General features: G+C 45.5%; 1 protein-coding gene across 4 annotated transcripts in view; it reads right to left on the reverse strand.

Annotated features, from left to right (window-relative positions):
- Positions 1 to 563: 563 nt before the first annotated feature.
- The window catches only part of ARHGAP23 (Rho GTPase activating protein 23), an 84,380-nt gene continuing 66,412 nt past the window's right edge, over positions 564 to 18,531 (reverse strand). For all 4 annotated transcript variants that reach the window (XM_066587734.1, XM_066587735.1, XM_066587733.1 and 1 more), the window contains exons 16-24: positions 17,206 to 17,361; positions 15,443 to 15,521; positions 14,952 to 15,025; positions 14,082 to 14,171; positions 12,980 to 13,105; positions 12,296 to 12,337; positions 10,157 to 10,250; positions 4,518 to 4,549; positions 564 to 3,173 (exon numbers count right to left, since the gene is read on the reverse strand). In XM_066587734.1, the coding sequence (XP_066443831.1) occupies positions 2,217 to 3,173; positions 4,518 to 4,549; positions 10,157 to 10,250; positions 12,296 to 12,337; positions 12,980 to 13,105; positions 14,082 to 14,171; positions 14,952 to 15,025; positions 15,443 to 15,521; positions 17,206 to 17,361 (1,650 nt within the window). In that variant the 3' untranslated portion in view covers positions 564 to 2,216. The remainder of the gene's footprint in view (positions 3,174 to 4,517; positions 4,550 to 10,156; positions 10,251 to 12,295; positions 12,338 to 12,979; positions 13,106 to 14,081; positions 14,172 to 14,951; positions 15,026 to 15,442; positions 15,522 to 17,205; positions 17,362 to 18,531) is intronic.

Here is an 18,531-nt window from a genome sequence, read left to right on the forward strand (position 1 = left end):
TGATCGCACGTTTAAATTTCCTATGGTGACTTAAAAAACAGAAGCGAGATATAAAAATGAATTTAAAAAAAATTTAAAAATAAAAAGTAGTATTAAAAAAAAAAAAAAAAAAAAAAAGGGAAAAAAACCCAAAACTTTTTCAATAAGGAAAAAAATTTGAATAAAAAACCCTCAAAACATATTTGGTATCGCTGTGTTCGTAAAAGTCCGATCGGACATTATTTATGCCGTTGTATGACAGCTGTTAGATGAAAAAAGAATACATGTCAGAATTGCGCTTTTTTTGGTCACCCGGTCTTCAAGAAAAAACGTACTTACAAAAAAAAAAAAAAAAAAAAGAAGATTAAAAAGTTTATGTACTCTAAAATGCTACCAATAGAAACTACAGCACGTCCCACAGAACAACCAGCCCTCGCACAACTGAACATGTTGTCATGTTGACAGAAAAATAAAAAAAGTTCTGGCTGTCAGAAGATGCGGCAGAAAAGTTTTTTTCCAAAGATATTTTATTTTTTTAAAAATACAGAGAACAACCGCCCCCCACAAATTTTGTACCCCGTAAAAACAAGACACCCCCCCCCCACCCCCAAAATATGGTGGAATTGCGTTTTATTCCATGTAACTTTTTTCCAGTTTATTAGTACATCATATGGTACATTTTAAGGGTACCATAGAAAATGCAACTTGTCCCACAAAACAAGCCCTCAGACCGCTGCTATGCTCAAAGAGAAGTTAGGATTTTTAAAAAGTGGGGAGTAAAAAAATAAATAAATCAAACATTTTTTTTTAAAAAGGGCAGCGTCCTTAAGGAGTTATTAATGATGGACTATCCTTAGGATAGGTCATCAACATCAGATCAATGCGGTCTGACTCTTGGCACCTCAGTGCTCAGGAAGTACTGCAGCCTCTTCAATGTTTTCATTGGCTGGCAGGCAGATTCATACTTAATGCTGTACTTTTCCATTCCTCTGTAGTGGATGGTACAAAGCTGCAATGCTTCGAACAGCCACTACAAAAAGTACAGCACTCTGAACTAGCCTGCAACCCAACGTAAATCCTGAAGAAGCTGCAGGTCTTGCAGGAGAAATGCAGCCTCTGATAGGTAAGGAGTCTCAAGAATCAGGCTGCCATTGATGGGCTTTCCTTAAAAGGGGTTGTCCAGGACTTTAACAAAAAAAACCAAAAAACACTTTTCTACTGATGACCGGTAGGGAATCCGCTGTTCGGTATCCCAGCCGATAGCCAATTCCTGGTGCCGCTGTATGGAAAGTGCAGGAAGCACATCGCACTGACAGGAATGCTGTGGCCCAGGTTGGTATTCAATTGACTTCAATGGTAGCTGTGCCTGCAATACCAGCCTTGGCCACTGCGCTATGAACGGCATGATCTGCACCCCACGCTGACCGCAGTGTCGGGAATCAACTGATTGGTGGAGATCCCAAGTAACGGACCCCTGGTAATAATCAATAGCATTTTTTATTATTTTTTTTTGTAAAGTCCCAGACAACACCTTAAATCTAGGACTGAAATGTATCAAATAATCTGTAATTGCACGCTGAGCCAGACGGACACCATGAAAACATAAACCAATGTTAATAGCATACTGCTCCCCCAGGTGCTGGTATAATGGAATTTTACTGTACATTTATACACTATATATACTACTCACAGTGTACTTTACATTTATACAGACCATGATGCATGCACTCCTGTATTGTGCACATGCCCCTGTTCACGTTTAACTTGAAGTCTAAGCAGGAAAAGGGTTAAATATGTTTAAAAAAAATGGAATAAGGCACCAAAGTTTCAATGTATATTTGGGAAACTTGTTGCAGAGTTGCGAGTGATCCTCCCGCATTCCCAGCAGTTCGCTTTGTAGAAATGTGATGACCCTTTGCGATCACTCCTCAGTAAACCCCCCCTGTGTATAGCATTCATCAACAGCTGGTGGGGGAGGAATTGGAGATACTTTCCAAGACTCATCATTCGGTCCTGCAAAGTGTCTTCAAGGTCTGTGGCTGCAATGGTGAGAGAAGATGGCGGCTCCGGGTGAGAATGAAAAGGGCAAAACAATGTAAAAAAAAAAAAAAAAAATCCTCCCCCCTCCAAAGTAGCTGAAGCCATGGCATCTGTGGAGTAATGATCTAGACGGTGGTCTCCGGCTGTGAAGAGAGACCACCGCACGGCATTCATGGGTTATAGTAACAGCGGAGGGTCTACAAGTAATGGCGGAGACCAGGAAGAGAAGGATTCTGGGATTTGGACCCTTTGATGGCTGCAGGTTCTTGAACTGCTGGGATTTTGGCTTTCTGAGATTCCAAGCTACTCAGTCCCGAGTCCCTTCCCTCCGCCCAGGCCCCTCCACTTAAGCGGGCGCTGGGTTCAGCAGTTGATGTTGCCCCATGAGTAGACTCCTTCCAGTCATTGAAATTAAGGTCAGTGAGTTGCCCAGGGAGCACCACAGTGTGTCGTCGCCAAGCACTTTTCCTACGTCGAGTCTCTGGGGATCCAGGCTTCCGCATTGCTGCCATGCACAGATCATCTGCTGCGGGTCTAGTGCGCTGAGGTGTATGAGAGTGTGCGGACGCCGGATCTTCAGAGCCTTCAGGTTTACCCTTCCCAAATTTTTTACGAGCTAGCGTATCTCCAGGAATGAGCCTCTGAGAAGTGAAGGAGTCCTGTGAACGCGGTCGTTCTTTTTCTCTTCCTCCACCGATCTCGGTGTCCGTTTCCATGTGGCTGAACTCGCTGCGCTCGTCGTCAGCCTCGTCGCCCCCACGGACACTGGAGGCTGGCTCTGAGCACAGTGTAGAGAGGGTGGAATATCCCGAAACGATGGAACGGGCATCTGCAGGGATCCTCTCCTCTACAGGAGCGGGCCACCTACTTGCAGAGCTTTTAGGCTCGGCTTCAATGTCCCCTCCAGCCAGTACCTTTCCATCTTGGCTCTTTGAATGCACTGGATTTTGGGGTTCTGCCGCTTCTTCTTGCTTCTCTGTGATCTCCACGTCCTGTTCAGGCTGCCCCGACCGCGCTACTTCCTGCTCAGAGTCGTCCTCCTCAGTGCTGCTCCCAAATCGCTTCTCATCTCGTCGTTTCCTGCGCTTACGGTTCACTGCTGAAATGAAGGGAATGGACAGGATATCGCGGGCGTACAGCTCCTTGCGAGATGCCTTCAGAGAAAAGGAAATACAACAATTTCTGCTTAATGGAATTAAAAACAGAAAGAAAAAAAAAAAAGGGATTTTTAATCTAGATTAGATTTGGGTTTTTCTTTAGGGCTCACACGGCTGTAAGGCTGGGTTCACACAGGGCGGATTTGCTGCGGTTTTGCCACAGTTTTTCCGTTGCCGTTTTGCCGCAGAAGAAATGCTTCTGCGGCAAAACTGCTTCAAAGGTTCATTTTGGCTTGCGGATTTTCCTGCGGAAAAATCTGCAAGCGGTTTTTACTTTTTGCCGCGTATTTTGGTGCGGATTTGGCTGCGTCCATAGGGGTCTATGGACAAAAAACGCTGCGGAAAAGACAGAAGAATGGACATGCTGCATGTTTGAAAACCGCGCCGCAGTTGCATTTCCGCACTGCGGCTGTGCGGAAAAAATCCGTCCTGTGAGAACAGCTTTTTTGCAAAACTTATTTGTGCTGCATTGCACTGCAAACGCAGCGGTTTTGCCGCAGTGCGGATATGCAACGGCGAACCGCGGCAAAACCGCAGCAAATCCGCCCTGTGTGAACCCAGGCTAAGCGTAAGACAGCTGTGAACCCGGCATTGACCGTGCGTACGGTGGCGAAATTGTTCTGCGCATGGCTGTGTACTCATACTAGTGGTCATGCGCAGTACACTGTGGCTTAGAGATGACGCATATACCTGCAGCGCGTACGCAGCACAATTGTGTATGGGCTGCGGGTCTATACATGACTATAGAGAAAAATGGCCTCCATTTTGTTTTTGTGGGTTACACAATTCTGACACCCTAATGTGTGCAGAACTGCATAAAGGTAATGTAAGCGATTGCCTACAAGCTTCAGCGTATCACACGGGCGTACAAAGTCCACGTAATACGCAATTCCTATAAGTCCCGTGAGCCTGCTCTTATTCTGACAGGGTGGAAATTTATAGTGACATTTGCATTTTAGCCTGTGTATGGATGCGCAGGGTGTCCTGAGAATAGGTCATCCATATCTGATCAGTGAGGGTCCACGATTTAAAATTCCCATCGATCAGCTGCATACCAGGCACAGCGCCATACATTTCTAAGTGGCTTTGCCCGGTATAGCAGCTCAATCCCAATCACTTGTATGGGACTGAGCTACTCTTAGGCCATGTGACTGATGAACGTGATACGACCGAGCGCTGCAGCCTCTTCAAACAGCTGATTGGCGGGGGTATGGGGCGGTGGACCCCTTACTGATCGGATATTGATTACCTATCCATAGAAATGGCCAGGAAACTCCGCAACAAAGGCGAGTTCAGTTTGCATTTTCAGACTGGGGAGCTGAATACTTCTGCGTTTCTTACCTTTGCTTTGGCTGAATCACTGTTGGTTGAATCTAAAATGAAAACACAGAAGAATGAGCTGAAAATAACATTAAATGTGTTAATATAATGGCTCAGACATCACATCATATAAACTACTAGGTGGAGATTAGTCTTGTCTTATATATGGGGCCCCTCTACACGGTACACTTGGACACATCATACATAGCACAAATGGGCCACCGACAACCCACAGACATATGGTTAACACACAATACAGGATGGACACAACATGGAAAGTGCAGCCTTTTAGATTCAGTTACAAGACTGTGCTTCGAGTTTGATAGACCCCCATACACATTAGACTATACCAGCCAATTTTGGTGGACTCAAACGACTCATGTGTATGGGGGTCTTTCTCGGCTTTACCCAACAGATGATGTCAGGATAGAAGGATCGAGCATGCTGAATTTCAATACCCGATCCTTTTGTCCCCCCTGGAGTTAAGCCGCTCCCAGAGCTGTCTGGCTGCAGTTTTCTTCACTCCCCCAGTCTCATATCATCAATAGTAAAAGCCCAGAATGCCCCTTTAACGATTACTACACTACACATGGATGGATCCAGTCGTTTGATAGGAGCCTCATCCATTCATGCTGGGCACTGAGTGATCCATTGGGAAGGTACATCTTTCTGTCTGACGCAGCTTCAGAAGGACATGTTAATGGTTACGGCCAACAGTACAATTGTGCGTGAATTGGCAAGGCATCGAGATAACATACAGATGACAGAAAGCCATGGCTAATAGAGATCAATGCTTTCTTCATCCCTGCACACAACATGTAAGACTACACACAAGGAAACATTGCAGGCCCCTCCAACAAAGCGGAAGTTATCAGAGGAGAAAAGAATGGGAGAACACACGATGGGATGGAGGACGGTCCGATATAGAGAAGAATGCAAGAAGGGAAGAGAAACGCCAACCCGTGTGCTCAAAATATGTCCAGGGTACATTCCCATCTGCTTCTACTTGTAGCATGTGGAAGAGATTTCTTGCTTTAAGCTGCACTGTGAACGCATGTTCCCACGGGGCCGATGCGCTGTGGAAAGGCACCAAATGCAGTGCAGTTTTTGCCACAGATTTTGGTGCAAAAATGCTGCATATTTCACAAAGTATGAAATGCACAATAAAAGTCAGCTGCAAACAATTAACATGCTGCGGATTTAAAGGGAATCTGCAGATCTCTCTGGGGTATTGACAGGCAGGCAGCTTACATCTGCTGTATGTATCTGTGCAGTAGTTTGGGAGAAACTTGCATTTTATTAGTAGCAGCATATACAGTGGAGGGTTTAGCTCAGTGTTGTGGCTAGAGACAATGGCACCAGGATACAGTGCATACTGGGCTTTATTGTTATGGCCAAAAAAATCTAGGATAACAGTCATTTATATTCCGTCTCATACAGAAAATAAACTCCTGCTTGTCCAGCACTAAATAACACTTGTGCTCCTGACTATACAGGAGGCCATCAGCCACTCGTTAATACCTCAGTACAGTAGCTTCTTTTCTAGAGAGGAGTGTGAGTTACATCTTTCATGTTGCCACCTAGGGCAATGTCTGCACCCATCTTATAACTCCTCGCGGAGCTGAACAGGCTGAGGGTCCCAGGAAAATCCCGTACTGGCCCCAGGAAGGGAAAAAAGACTTGCTAAAAGTCATAAGCAAACTATGTTCTGTTCAGGATACCCCACTTCCAGGATTCTTTAGATCTCATCCAGCTTCTTCATATACTTCCTGGGTCTCATATGCAAAGGACAGCATTCTGGGGGAATATAGTGATGGTGAGGGTACTGGAGGGATGCTATCTCACAATATAGAGAGGCCTACAGAAAGTAGTCCTCCATATTCATAAGCTACAGCTAGCCTCACCCACACCACCCAATGATTGACAGCAATATTCCAGTAATAGACAGCGGTCAATCAGTGGCTATAGGGCGGGGTGGAACTAGCTGTAGTTAATGAATATCGAGAACTACTTCTTATAATCCCCTAGGCGTGCTGCTTATAATAAAAGCGTAAGTTTCTCCCAAACTACTGCATGGATACACATACCAAAGATACCCCTACAATCAGTGTGCCTGTCACTACCTTGTGCTGCTCTGAGAGAGCTAAAAAAAAATAGTGACAGATTCCCTTTAATATTCACATTACGTCGATTCCTACCCAGATTTCATGTGAATTTTTTCTTCAGCATGGGGAGGAGAGCGATTTAAAGATCACCCACTGTGCTGCCAGTTTTCCGTACGAAGACTCCACAAGGAAAATTTGCAGCACTTACACCCTGTGGGAATACACTGCAAGAAAGGGTTTCCTGCTCTGTTAAATAGGGCTCACCCATTGGGAGCATTCTAAAGAGAACACTCGGGAACTACAAGAAGTTTTCCTCAATACTATGTTTTCATAACGCCCCTTCAGTTGTAGGAGTGTTCTAATACAGGGATGTAAACGACTTGTATAGGACGTAAGGTCTTCTGTGCCGTACTGTTGCCACGTGTCAAGTTAATTGCATATCTGCTGGATTTGAGCTGCATAAATAAAAATGCTCTGGGAAATACAGTTATATCATAATTTTGTTTAAAGGGGTTATTTCAACATGACAACCACTTTCTATTTTAAAAGGTAGCCCGGCAATCGGCCATGGGTTTAAAATGATAAATCTCCAAGTAGTCGGGGTCAAGGAAAGCTAGTCGAGGGGATTCGGGGCGGGGTGTTCCCTCTGACATCTATAGGCCCTTTAAATCTGCAGTGCATTGGACAAGCAACACAAACCTGTTTTAAAAGGTGCTGGCAACAGAATAATACTGGATCTGCTTTAGCAATTGTTAACTTGTCACAAAATATATACAGAATGTAAAACAGAACAAAAAGCAAAAAGAAGAAGATGTATTCCTACAATATAGAAGTGTTCCAACGTCCGTTCATAAAGAGGAATAATAGATGACGGTGAGGAGGACAGCGAGCAAGGAGAATTAGGACCAGATACAATGAGGGATATATGGGAGGGGTAACACAGGGATATATGGGAGGGGCAAAATGTGAAAGTTCAACCCTGTAAGGACTCAACCTTTTTTTTTTTAACCCTTTCCAATCCACTGTCTGACATCTTCCTACATTCTGATTGAAGCTTGTACAGCTCCGATGTCAGAAGACGTCCGACAGGGTATTCTTACCGTCTATTGCCAGCCATTCCTCTCTGACGCACACACACTGGCGTTAGCCAGCAGATGGCACCGTTGTATAAGAGCAAAAAGAGGAAGCCTTTTAGGAAACCCTGAATCCAAAATTAGATTGGAAAGGGTTACTTTTTTTTTTTTCCTCCCCACTTAAAAAAAAAAAAAATCATAACTCTTCGTTTTCCATTGACACCGCTAATCTGACGGCTTATTTTTGGAGGGATGAGTTGTGTTTTTCAGGGTCACTACTTATTGTACCATATAATGTTCTCAAAAACGTTTTAAAGTTTCTAAGCAGAGTAAAACAGGGGGGAAAAAAACAAACAGAAAAACCCCCCGCAATTTCACCATCTCTGGGAGGGATTGTTTTTATGGCACACACAACTGTGGTAAAAACGACATGATCTTGTTATTCTTGTCAGTGCAATCAGGATACCAAATGTATTTAGTTTTCTTTTGCTGCACTACTTCTAAAAAAAAAAAAAATATTTAAAGTAAAAATAATGTTCTGCTGCCCTCTTCTAGCTGTGATAACTTTTTTCTCTCTCCATCGATGGAGTTGTGCGAGGGCTCGTGTTTTCAGGGACAGTCGGTGGTTTCTATTGGTATTTTTGATCGCTTTTTATTCTGTTCTGGCGTTGTATTCTTTATTCTGCAAGGTGAATGTTGTCAGAAAGAAAATAAACTTTATTTCATTTACTGTTTTGGGTGTTTTTTTGATTTTTTAAAATTATAAATAGAGGAAAAGGGTTTATTTAGCTTTAACATCCTTTATTTTTTTACAATAATAAAAAAAAAACTTTTTTCACTTACTTTTATACTCTTTTTTTAGTCCCCATAAGGAACTTTAATTTGTGATGGTTTGATTGCTTATACCATACATCAGTATTGTAGTATATGGTATTCCTAACTGCATTCTGTTAAGATGGGCCTGTGGCCTGTCCTAATTGCTAGAAGTATGTGGCAGCCTTAGGGGCCTTCAGAAGACCCTGGACTGCCACTGAAAACTAACAGCACCTGACAATCTAATTGTGAGGGAGCTGTTCAGGACCTCCAAACTTTGTTTAAGGGTTAACAGTTGCGATCAGCGTGAGCACTAATCGTGGGACCTGCAGGCAGGTAGAAGCTGTCAAAGACAACCGTGTATGGCGCAGGCTCCGCTCCTGGGCCCACACCATGCAAACGCTGCCACCGGAGGGTGTACATGTATGTCCTTTAGGGTGAAGGTGTTAAAAGATCCCAAATCCCATCAAAATTGAACTGGTTTGGGCAACAGATGAATGAAGTGCTGTCAGGGCGCCAAAAAATACTTGTCATATATTCAAAGTAAAATATATATAGTGGTTTCCCCTTATTAAAGAGGTATTTTCCCTCTTGAGGACGCGCCATAAATGACAGGGGCAGATGCTGCCCAACAAGGCGTCCATGCTCCTCTAGGAGAGTAATAGAAGCAGACGTACATCAGCAGCCACTTCATCAAGAGTGATGTCCTCTACAATTCCCACGCCTATGGCGTACCCATAGAAAAAGATAGACCGTAAAGGGCTCCAATGTTTGGTCACTAAGCTAGTGGACATTTTAGGAGTGCTCTAATGTGAAGGGTGCCCGCTATTACAACGGGTGCCCCGTAAGAGGAGAAGTATGAGGGTGCAGAAAGAATATTCATTCAAGGTGAAAATAGAATGATGGTTGCGATGAATGTTACGTCAGTGGATACTGTGAAGACACCGTACATGTGGAAGGTGGAGGAGCCTGCAGACACCTTGCTGGGGCCGCTCTGTAAGTATGTGAGAGCAGCAGTAACACAGGACATTAGCGTGACACAACGCCACACGGTAACAGCCATAAGATGTGTTAAATCCCTGGGCAACGGGTGGAGACAAGAGAGATGAACAGTTAATCCTTTCCGGCACTTTGCAGTCAAGAGCAAAATGACAGCGCTTTCTATTTAGTTTTTTGCAATTTCAGTTCCATTGCCCCTGGGGGGAGACCGGTAAACCTTTGCCCGGGCATCAGTACTACCCGTCTCGGTCCATCTCTACATTCTATGTTCTATTGGAGGCATCTCTCTTGCAACCACCCAAGTGATTAAGAGGGAAAGCGGCAGAAACCAACCATACCGTTCACGGCTGCTGAAGATCCGCTGAGAGACGAAAGAGGAGGAGGAGGAGAAGGGACAGATATTGGGAGAAGGAGGAGAGGAAAAAAGGCTGGGAATTATTTCAAGTCACAACATGTCAGGGTGGATCAGGCCTTTGTGTTTACACCATAAGATGTGTGATGTGATGTAGCCTACAGCTTCCGGAGTGTCACATGTGAGAGGAATGTCTGCATAGTCAACATTAGTAAGAGACGGGCTTAATATTTCTACAGCTACAGACATATTCTAAGACTATTGTGTTTTCCCACAAGGCTACGGCACTATTTAGACAATGGTGACTGCAGGCGGTACCTGAGGTGTCTCCTGGAGCTATGGTCCGTCCGATGTTTGGCAGGAGGTGCTCGATATTTGGTACAGACTGCGTATCGGACTCATCCACTGGAGTCTAAAATACAGAACATAGATCAAGAAAGATGGAGGAGAGGAAAGTAAAATATGTCAGCACAAGCCTAAACAAACAACGCGTAAGGATGTGCCCATTTGTCAGGCATCAGTTTATTTACGAGGTCTACTGGGTGGATATATTCTAGCCATCAGTTATCCAAGCAAACCAGCTGACAGACAAAATAATGAACTTTTACTATTACACTTTGTAATCCAATGAAATGAACCAAAATCTCCTCTTCTACAGGGATGGCTTATGTAAAGAAGACGACCACTGTGCATATTATATGGCGGAACTGAAATCGGCTGCAAATCTCATCTGTACAAGAGGCTGGTCTTTTGGAAAAGTGCTCATTAAGGCTGCCTGTCCACGGGCGTTGAGATATCCCGCGGCAGAGAGCCGCCGCCCGAGAGCAGGGGCCAGCTGAAGGATCTCTGCGGTGAGCCTATCTGACATATAGGCTCACCATGGAGAATCGCAGAAATTGGCAGCATGCTGCGATTTGAGTCCCACGAGCGGTGAATCGCTATGATTCTCCGCTCATGGACAGGGGGGGCTGCGCTTTCCATAGCACCGCTATCGCCGCGGGGAAACGCAATGCAAGAACGCCCGTGGACAGGCAGACTTAAGCAGACCTTAACAGGGAATGCTTAAAAAGAAAATGGCGTGGAGACAAGCAATCAATATGATCATTCAAGCCCCATACAGTTTGCATATTGTTGCCCGCACACTCCGTTTACACAGGTACATGGGTTGCTAATAACGATCGTGCTTTTTGAGCAGCATAAATATACAGATCAACCAACAAAGCAAATATTTGCTTGTCTTTTGGCTGATCGCTGCCGTGCTTACACAGGGAAGTAAGGAATTCCGCCCATGCACGCTGCCATAGGATTGCATTAGTTTATGCAATCCTATGCTGACAGCCCCGATATGACTGCGTGAAAACTCACGCGCTATTACAAACGTGGCATGTCCCATTTCTGCGCTGGCCTCGCAGAGGCTCACACAGAAACGTCACTGCTCTGCGCAGGCGTGGCTGTGTGCCAGCTGACACCGTAGAACGGAGAGAGAAGATGCCGGACAGGTTAAGCGGGAGGTCAATGCCGGGGCACGGGTGGCATCCCGCTGCGTGAATCTCACAATCGAAATCCGACCCACCCGTGGGCATGAAGCCTTAGGAGCGTTTGTTCAGTAATTTATAAGGATAAGTAAAAGGCATCAAACTGGTCAAAACGGCTAAAACAGAAGATCAGTGAGATAAGAGATACAAAGCGGCTCCCATGACAGTGGCAGGTAGGAGTTTCACTAGGGCAATATGCCAAATCATAATGCAGGTGTCCTAAGGTGAGCACAGGGAGGACAGAAACCGACCATGGAGCACAAATATCAAAGGGTTTTCTCATCTTTACAACTCTTTTAGGACAGGTGGACATCTTAGAGGGGCGCACATCTCAATGAGCCAGAGTTGAGAGGCACTGACCAGTCGTGTTTCTTCCTCTGGTACACCTGGTCTGTCCATGTATTTCATGGACGGTTCTTTATTTTATTGGCTGCATTTAAACACCACATGTACCAGATGTACCGCCAGATGCTACTTCAGTGGTTGCAAACAGTTGTTTTGCCAGGAAGTCTTCAGAGTTGGCGGCTCTTATGCTAAAAGGGTTGTCTGTAGAGATGAGCGAACACGTTCGGCCCCGCCCCTTTTTCGCCCGAACACCGAACTTTGCGAACACTTCAGTGTTCGGGCGAAAAAGTTCGGGGGCCGCCGTGGCAGCGCGGGGGGGGGGGGGGGGGGGGCGGCGGGGAGTGGGGGGGAGAGGGAGAGAGAGAGGGCTCCCCCCTGTTCCCCGCTACTGCCGCCCGCGCCGCCGCGCATCTCCCAGCCCCCCGGCGGCACCCGGACCTTTACGCGCGAACACTGCAGTGTTCGGCAAAGCCGGTGTCCGGGTGCGGATGTGTCCGTAACGGACATGTTCGCTCATCTCTAGTTGTCTGTGATGAGAGAACACCTTATCAACTGGATGTTCCTCAAGGGCATTTACCTTCTCAGCTTTTTCATGCTCATCACTAAAGAACCAGTCAGACTGGAAGAGAGGAAAAAAAAGAAAAATGTCAACTACAAAGTGAAGACAGAGCAGCAGGTACATACAATATATAACTGTATAATGCTTATCTATGACCCATCTAGATGCAGTGCATATGAAATGAAGCTTCTAGGCCCCATCCCATGGTGTCTTCTGGCCACAGAACATATGATATTTATATATATATATAGATATATATATATATACATATATACACATACATACATATACACACACACACACACAGATTGGAGTACCAAGGATTTTTGTATCTCCCTAATATACATCTATAATCCATACTTTTATTTTCCTTCTGTAGGGGCAGTTAAAACACTACATGGGTAAAATCCCTAAAAAGTGTCTGGTCCTTAAGGTTAAGAACAGTGTGGTCCTTAATGAGTTAAGAAAGGTGACATTTATTTCAGATACACAGTAATGATCTACATAAAACCACACGGGACCACAAGGATAATGCACTTGCGAAATGGAAAAAAAATGCTTATAGTAATACCATGAGCAGTTTTAATCAATTTAGGGCCCCTTGTGGGCGCCCAGTCTTTTATCGAATCACTTGTTTGAATGCTTAACAGACTTCATTGTAGCAGAAGGAAATGACAACGTCGTGATGTTGTGTCTACTTACATGCTGGATAAGCGTTTCTACAATCTTGTAGCGATCCGGCATGTGTGTCACCATGTCAGTCATGTTGTCTTCAGAGGTGCGAACAAGTGTAGGACCAAATACCAAGGCCAGATTCCTGGGCTCCATCTACAGTAGAAGAGAAGATTTAATGTTACATATTACAGTCAGACTTACATTTTTTTCCACTTGGGCTGTGAGCGACAGAACAAGCCCAAGGCCCAATGCACACGGGGCCTAGTTGCACTGCAGGATCCGGAGCGAGCATTCGCCTCTGGATCCCGTAGCAAATACTGCCCATAGACACGCTCTGCAAAACACATTTCCATGCCCACGAGCGGAAATCAACTGTGAATTTCTGATTTCAAAAGGGAAATCGCAGCATGTCCTATTCTAGAGCAAGCCTCGCCCGGGGGGCTTCCATTGCAGTTACTGGAAGCCGTCCGTCCCGCGGAGAGTTGTTGCAGATTTGTTGCATCGCTGGCGAGTCAGTCTCTGCACTACACATGTGCGGCGGCGCGCCAGCCGGCACTTCCGCAGAGCAGAGAGAAGACAAAATGACAGGTACCCGGGGGTCACTGCCTGGGCACAGGGTCTGATTCCGCTGCGAGATCTCGCAGTCGGAATACGACCAGGCCGTGGGCATTCGGCCTAAAAGTATAAGGAAGCGGCTTTGGCAAACTGCAATAATCATAGTTGTTAGATAACACAGTTGTATCTAACGGAGTCTATTCTAACAACTTCTTTGGAGTTTTGTGCTTTATTATACAGGACCCTCCAGAAGTTTGAAAACACCCCTTAATTTAAAAATTTGAAGAAATAGTCAAAAATATTGAAGCTGTGTAATGTAAATGTTAATGGAACTAAAAAAACCCAAAACAAAACAGAACAAAACCGCTCAATCTTCAAAATGTGAAATTATTTCCAGATTCCAAGTTTTTTAGGACTCCTTGAGCTATTCCCCCTTTGCCTGTATGACGGTCTTGCATACTGTTCGCATGTGTACTTGTTTTATGATAGGAGACCTGCACAGATTGATACAGATCTACAATCATACAGCATGTGAATCTACAGCATCCTCACCGTTACAGAAAGGGTTCCCCACCTTGTTTTTCTCGGAGTGATCAGCCACCGTCTTGAGGTGACGAACCAGGAAGCGCAGAGTTTCATAATAATATGAGGGGAGTTCTTTTATCTGGAGTAGAAGTAAAGAAAATCAGATTCTTCAATGGATAGGAGGCACAGCAAGACAAAAAAAATAAAACCACCATCATAGAGTCACAAGTAAGACCAGTCTCACACTGCTGTTCAGGGTGGTATCCTCACAGTCATCAATAGCTGATTGCACGCCCACTCTTCTAAAAATCAATGGGAGCTACACCTGCAGTTACAAGCACCAGCCACTACATAGGGGTTGAGGCATCAGCTTCCGGGTGTTGCGGAGTGGGCGCTCAATCAGCTGATCGGTCGGGGTCCTGAGTGGTGGATCCCAGATGATCAACTATTGATAACTAGAGATGAGCGAGCATACTCGCTAAGGCAAACTACTCGAGCAAGTAGTGCCTTATACGAGTATCTGCCCGCTCGTCTCAAAAGATTCGGGTGCCGGCAGGGGAGAGCGGGAGATCTCTCTCTCACTCTCTCCCCCCCACAACTCACCAACTTACGACTCTCCCCTTGCGGCACCCGAATCTTTTGAGACGAGCGGGCAGGTACTCGCATAAGGCACTACTCGCTTGATTAGTTTGCCTTAGCGAGTACGCTCGCTCATCTCTATCGTGGAGATAGATGATCAATAGTGTTTCACTGGAAAACCACTTCAAAGAGTAAGTCAACTTTCTTTTTGCTGGGGATTTCAGTGCAGATCTGCAACAGATTTCAACCTTTCAATTGAATTCTAATCAGCGGCGTGTGAATACCTCCTTATGGAGAGTTTGAAAGTAACTACAGGGCAATATTACAGAGAAAACCTTACCAGCTTGCGAAGTCCTTTCATCCGGTCCCTGGAATCCTCTAAACGGTTCGCTTCAATAAATTCATTGTATTTGTCTGAAAAGAAAATCAATGACAGACAGTAAAGCAGACGTCTAGTAGTGGCCACACAATTGTTCGTTTCCAGCGTTTCATTAAACAGAATGGATATATTAGATTAAGAAAATGACTCAATTACATGGCTTTCTGAAATATCTTATTCCAAATTATTCCATTGGAGGATATTGATTGTCTCTGATTTATAGGCAATTACAGCAAGTACAATATATTTGGTAATTTCATTATAGTCCTCTGTCAGGGGAATCAGAAGACTGAAGGTAAGCGTTCCGGTATTTCCCAATGATTTGGCTCTGGTGTTCCCAGTGTTTGCAGCAACACTCTGTAAGCGTTCTGTGTACGGTGTATCTGTAGTGCAATATCATCAGCAGCCAGTGTAAGAATCCCATCATAACGGACAAGAACCATCACACTCACCATCAGTGAAGAGGGGTTCAGGCAACTTTCTGAAGAATGACTTAAGCAAACTGCTGACCACGTTCAGGTCCTGCCAGCGCTGAAAAGGCAATATAATGAGATCAGACAAATGCCTGGAAGTAATTTACCATTGAAGTTGTAGTGTCCAGACAACAGCTTGTAAGATAAACTATAATGCTATGTTGTAGTAGCCACCTGAGCAGAGAGCTGCTGCTAGTTGCCCCCACAATCAGCATGATTTGGGGGGCAACTAGCATCAAAACGTTAAAAAAAAAAGTTACAACACAAACAATCGAATACAAAATGTGAAAAAAAAACAGCAGTGTCATCTGCTCTCTGACTACAGGCCAGATACTTCTCTACTTGCCAACAGGTGCCATTCCAGGAGCCGGTTCGCAAGTACATTTGTTTGTATGTCCAAACAAATGGTTGTATGGAGCGGATCGTGGATGGATAATGCCATAGCAATACATCATACTGTGCAGGACAGATTGATCGCATCTTGCGAAGATCGTAACTCGAACATTCGCAAGTAGGGGACTATCTGTACAGGAAAAATGCTGCAAAGTAAGGAAAGAAACATTTATTCTAAGGCCTCATGTCCATGGGGAGAAAAACCGCAAACGCGCATCCCACAGGAATGCATCGACTATCCGCCGTTAATTAAATAGCCGTGGATGGTATTTTAAGTGATTTGCGGATTGCATGCATGGGGGAAAAAAACGCAGCATGCTCCCTTTTTAAGCGGATCATGCATGTGCGAGCTCTCTGTCAATTGATCTCCCGCATGAAAAAAAAAACAAAACACAATGATCGTTCATCCGCAGCAGAAATCCGCACGGGCCCGATTTTCCCAGTGGACATGAGGCCCAAAAGCTAGAATTTTTCTGCAGTAATTCTGCAGCAAAATCCATTTGTTCCATAAAGGCTTCACCCCCGGACATTGCAGGGGTGAAATCCATTGCGAAAATCGGCAACATAATTTCAAAATCCGCATCATGCCCAATATTCTGTGGCAATTTTATTTGTGCTACATGTGGATGGGACTTTCCCATCCACACAGCAAGAAACAGCCCTGCGATGTGGCAGAAAATGGAACTTACTAGTAGGCCATAAACTTTGAACATTTCTCTTTTCAGTGATGTGTGGATTGTGTACCTGTCTCTTGTAGTTTGTAATGAAATCCCCAAATCTGCTCTTTTTTTTTTTTAATAAGGCCCCCTGCACACGAGCGGAAATTTTGCGACGGGATTTCTCTGCAGAATTTCTGCCCATGCCCGCTTGCATAGGATGATTGCATTAGATAATGCAATCCTATGCACACAGCCGCGATTTGTCCGTGTGAACACACGCACGGAAAACAAATCGCGGCATGTTCTTTTTCTGTGGGGTTCTCGCAGAGGCCCGCACAGAAATGGCAGTGGTGACAGGACGGTTCCACTCTGTGCATGCACCGGCTGGGAAGCACTCGGCACATTGCAGAGGAGACAGACGCCGGGAGTGGGTAAAGCCGCAGGACTCTGCAGGGGCACAGGTCCGCATCCCGCTGCGAGAATTCTTACAGTGGGATCCGACCCGGCCGTCTGCTGGCGGACTATATCTGCATTTTACTGTAATTTGCTGTGGATCTGCAATGCAGAATCAACACTGGCTAATCAAGAAAAGTGATGCACTAGCCTATACTACAAATCAATAGCAACTACAGTTACTCCAACGCTGAGTCTGCATCACACAGCCATGCTGATCCCTCCCGTGTCTCTTACCTGGTCCTGTATGTTGGTGTCAATCAGACCCTTGTTCAGCTGTTCTTGCAGACTGCTCACTACAGCATTATTTCCGGGAACACGGTATATTCCCAAATACTCCAGACCTTTCTGTTCAACCAGTGTACAACACAACTCCACTATCAGAGGAACCCCCTGCGGGTGACAAGAGACAAGCTTCATGAGAGATCTGGGTCTTCAGAGAAGTCACTCAGTTCTCGCTAGTCCTTTCCTTTCTGTTCATTGAAAAGGAAGAACTGCGGAGCGGCTTCTTGCTCTGAGCGACGGCCTGTTTACAGTGAATGGAGCTGGGCGAGCTGGACAATCCTCGGCCCGCTCCACCTCCATTCATTCAACGACTATTGCTCTTGTGCAAAGCTCTGCGATAGTCACTGGATCAGCTGTCGGGTGCCTATGGAGCCCACAGACGTCCAGTGTAAAGGGGCCTTAAGACCACCCATTCATGATCACACCCATAAATCCCATTAGGTGGCGTGTCAATCTACTACTATGAGTCCACATTCAGATGCATTCTGGACCGGCAAGATTTCTAGGCCAACAGGTGATGGGCTATTTAAATGTTACTATATACACATACTTCATGTAATACCACCAATGTTCTGCAGTACTATGGAGTATTTGCTATCAAGGATAGTTAAACAATATAGAGCAGTGGTGGCGAACCTATGGCAGAGGTGGCACGCGGAGCCCTCCCTGCTGGCACGTGCCGCCGTCAGCCGCTCACATTAGTGAATACCGGCAGGGGCCGCGGCTTCCCTGCCGGTATTCACTCAGCTGCGCTGCTAGTCACGTTTATCCCAGCGATGACGTCAGTGTGCAACCGGGATCCTCTTCCCCTGAAGTCTCCTCTTAGGTTCGACGAGAGCAGGGGAAGGAGGCATCCGAAAGCACACACTGACGTCACAGTGTGCACCTGAGATTAGCGCCATTAGCAGCGCCGAGCAGAGGAGGAGGGGGTAAGTAGGTGTGTCCCAGGGGGGCACCATTACCAATGGGGCCGCTGTGGGATGTAACTTATTACTGGGGCCGCTGTGGGATGTCACTATTATTACTGGGGCCACTCTGGGATGTCCCTAATCCCGTTGGGGCATCAGTATATTACACGCTAGGGCTGCTCTGGGGGTCCCCATTACCGCTGGGCAGGGTTGTTTCAAAATAGGCAGCGTGCAGATTAACTGCTTTTTGAATGTGGAAATGCTGCAGAATTTGCCAGAGAAATTCCCGCTGAGGACATTCTGCAGTATTTCCACACCCAAAAAGCAGTCAAAATCTGCTCCCTGTCTATTTTAAAACAACCCTGTCTTT

The sequence above is a fragment of the Eleutherodactylus coqui genome, chromosome 13, assembly GCF_035609145.1.
Source record: "Eleutherodactylus coqui strain aEleCoq1 chromosome 13, aEleCoq1.hap1, whole genome shotgun sequence".
In the NCBI taxonomy this organism is placed as follows: Eukaryota; Metazoa; Chordata; class Amphibia; order Anura; family Eleutherodactylidae; genus Eleutherodactylus; species Eleutherodactylus coqui.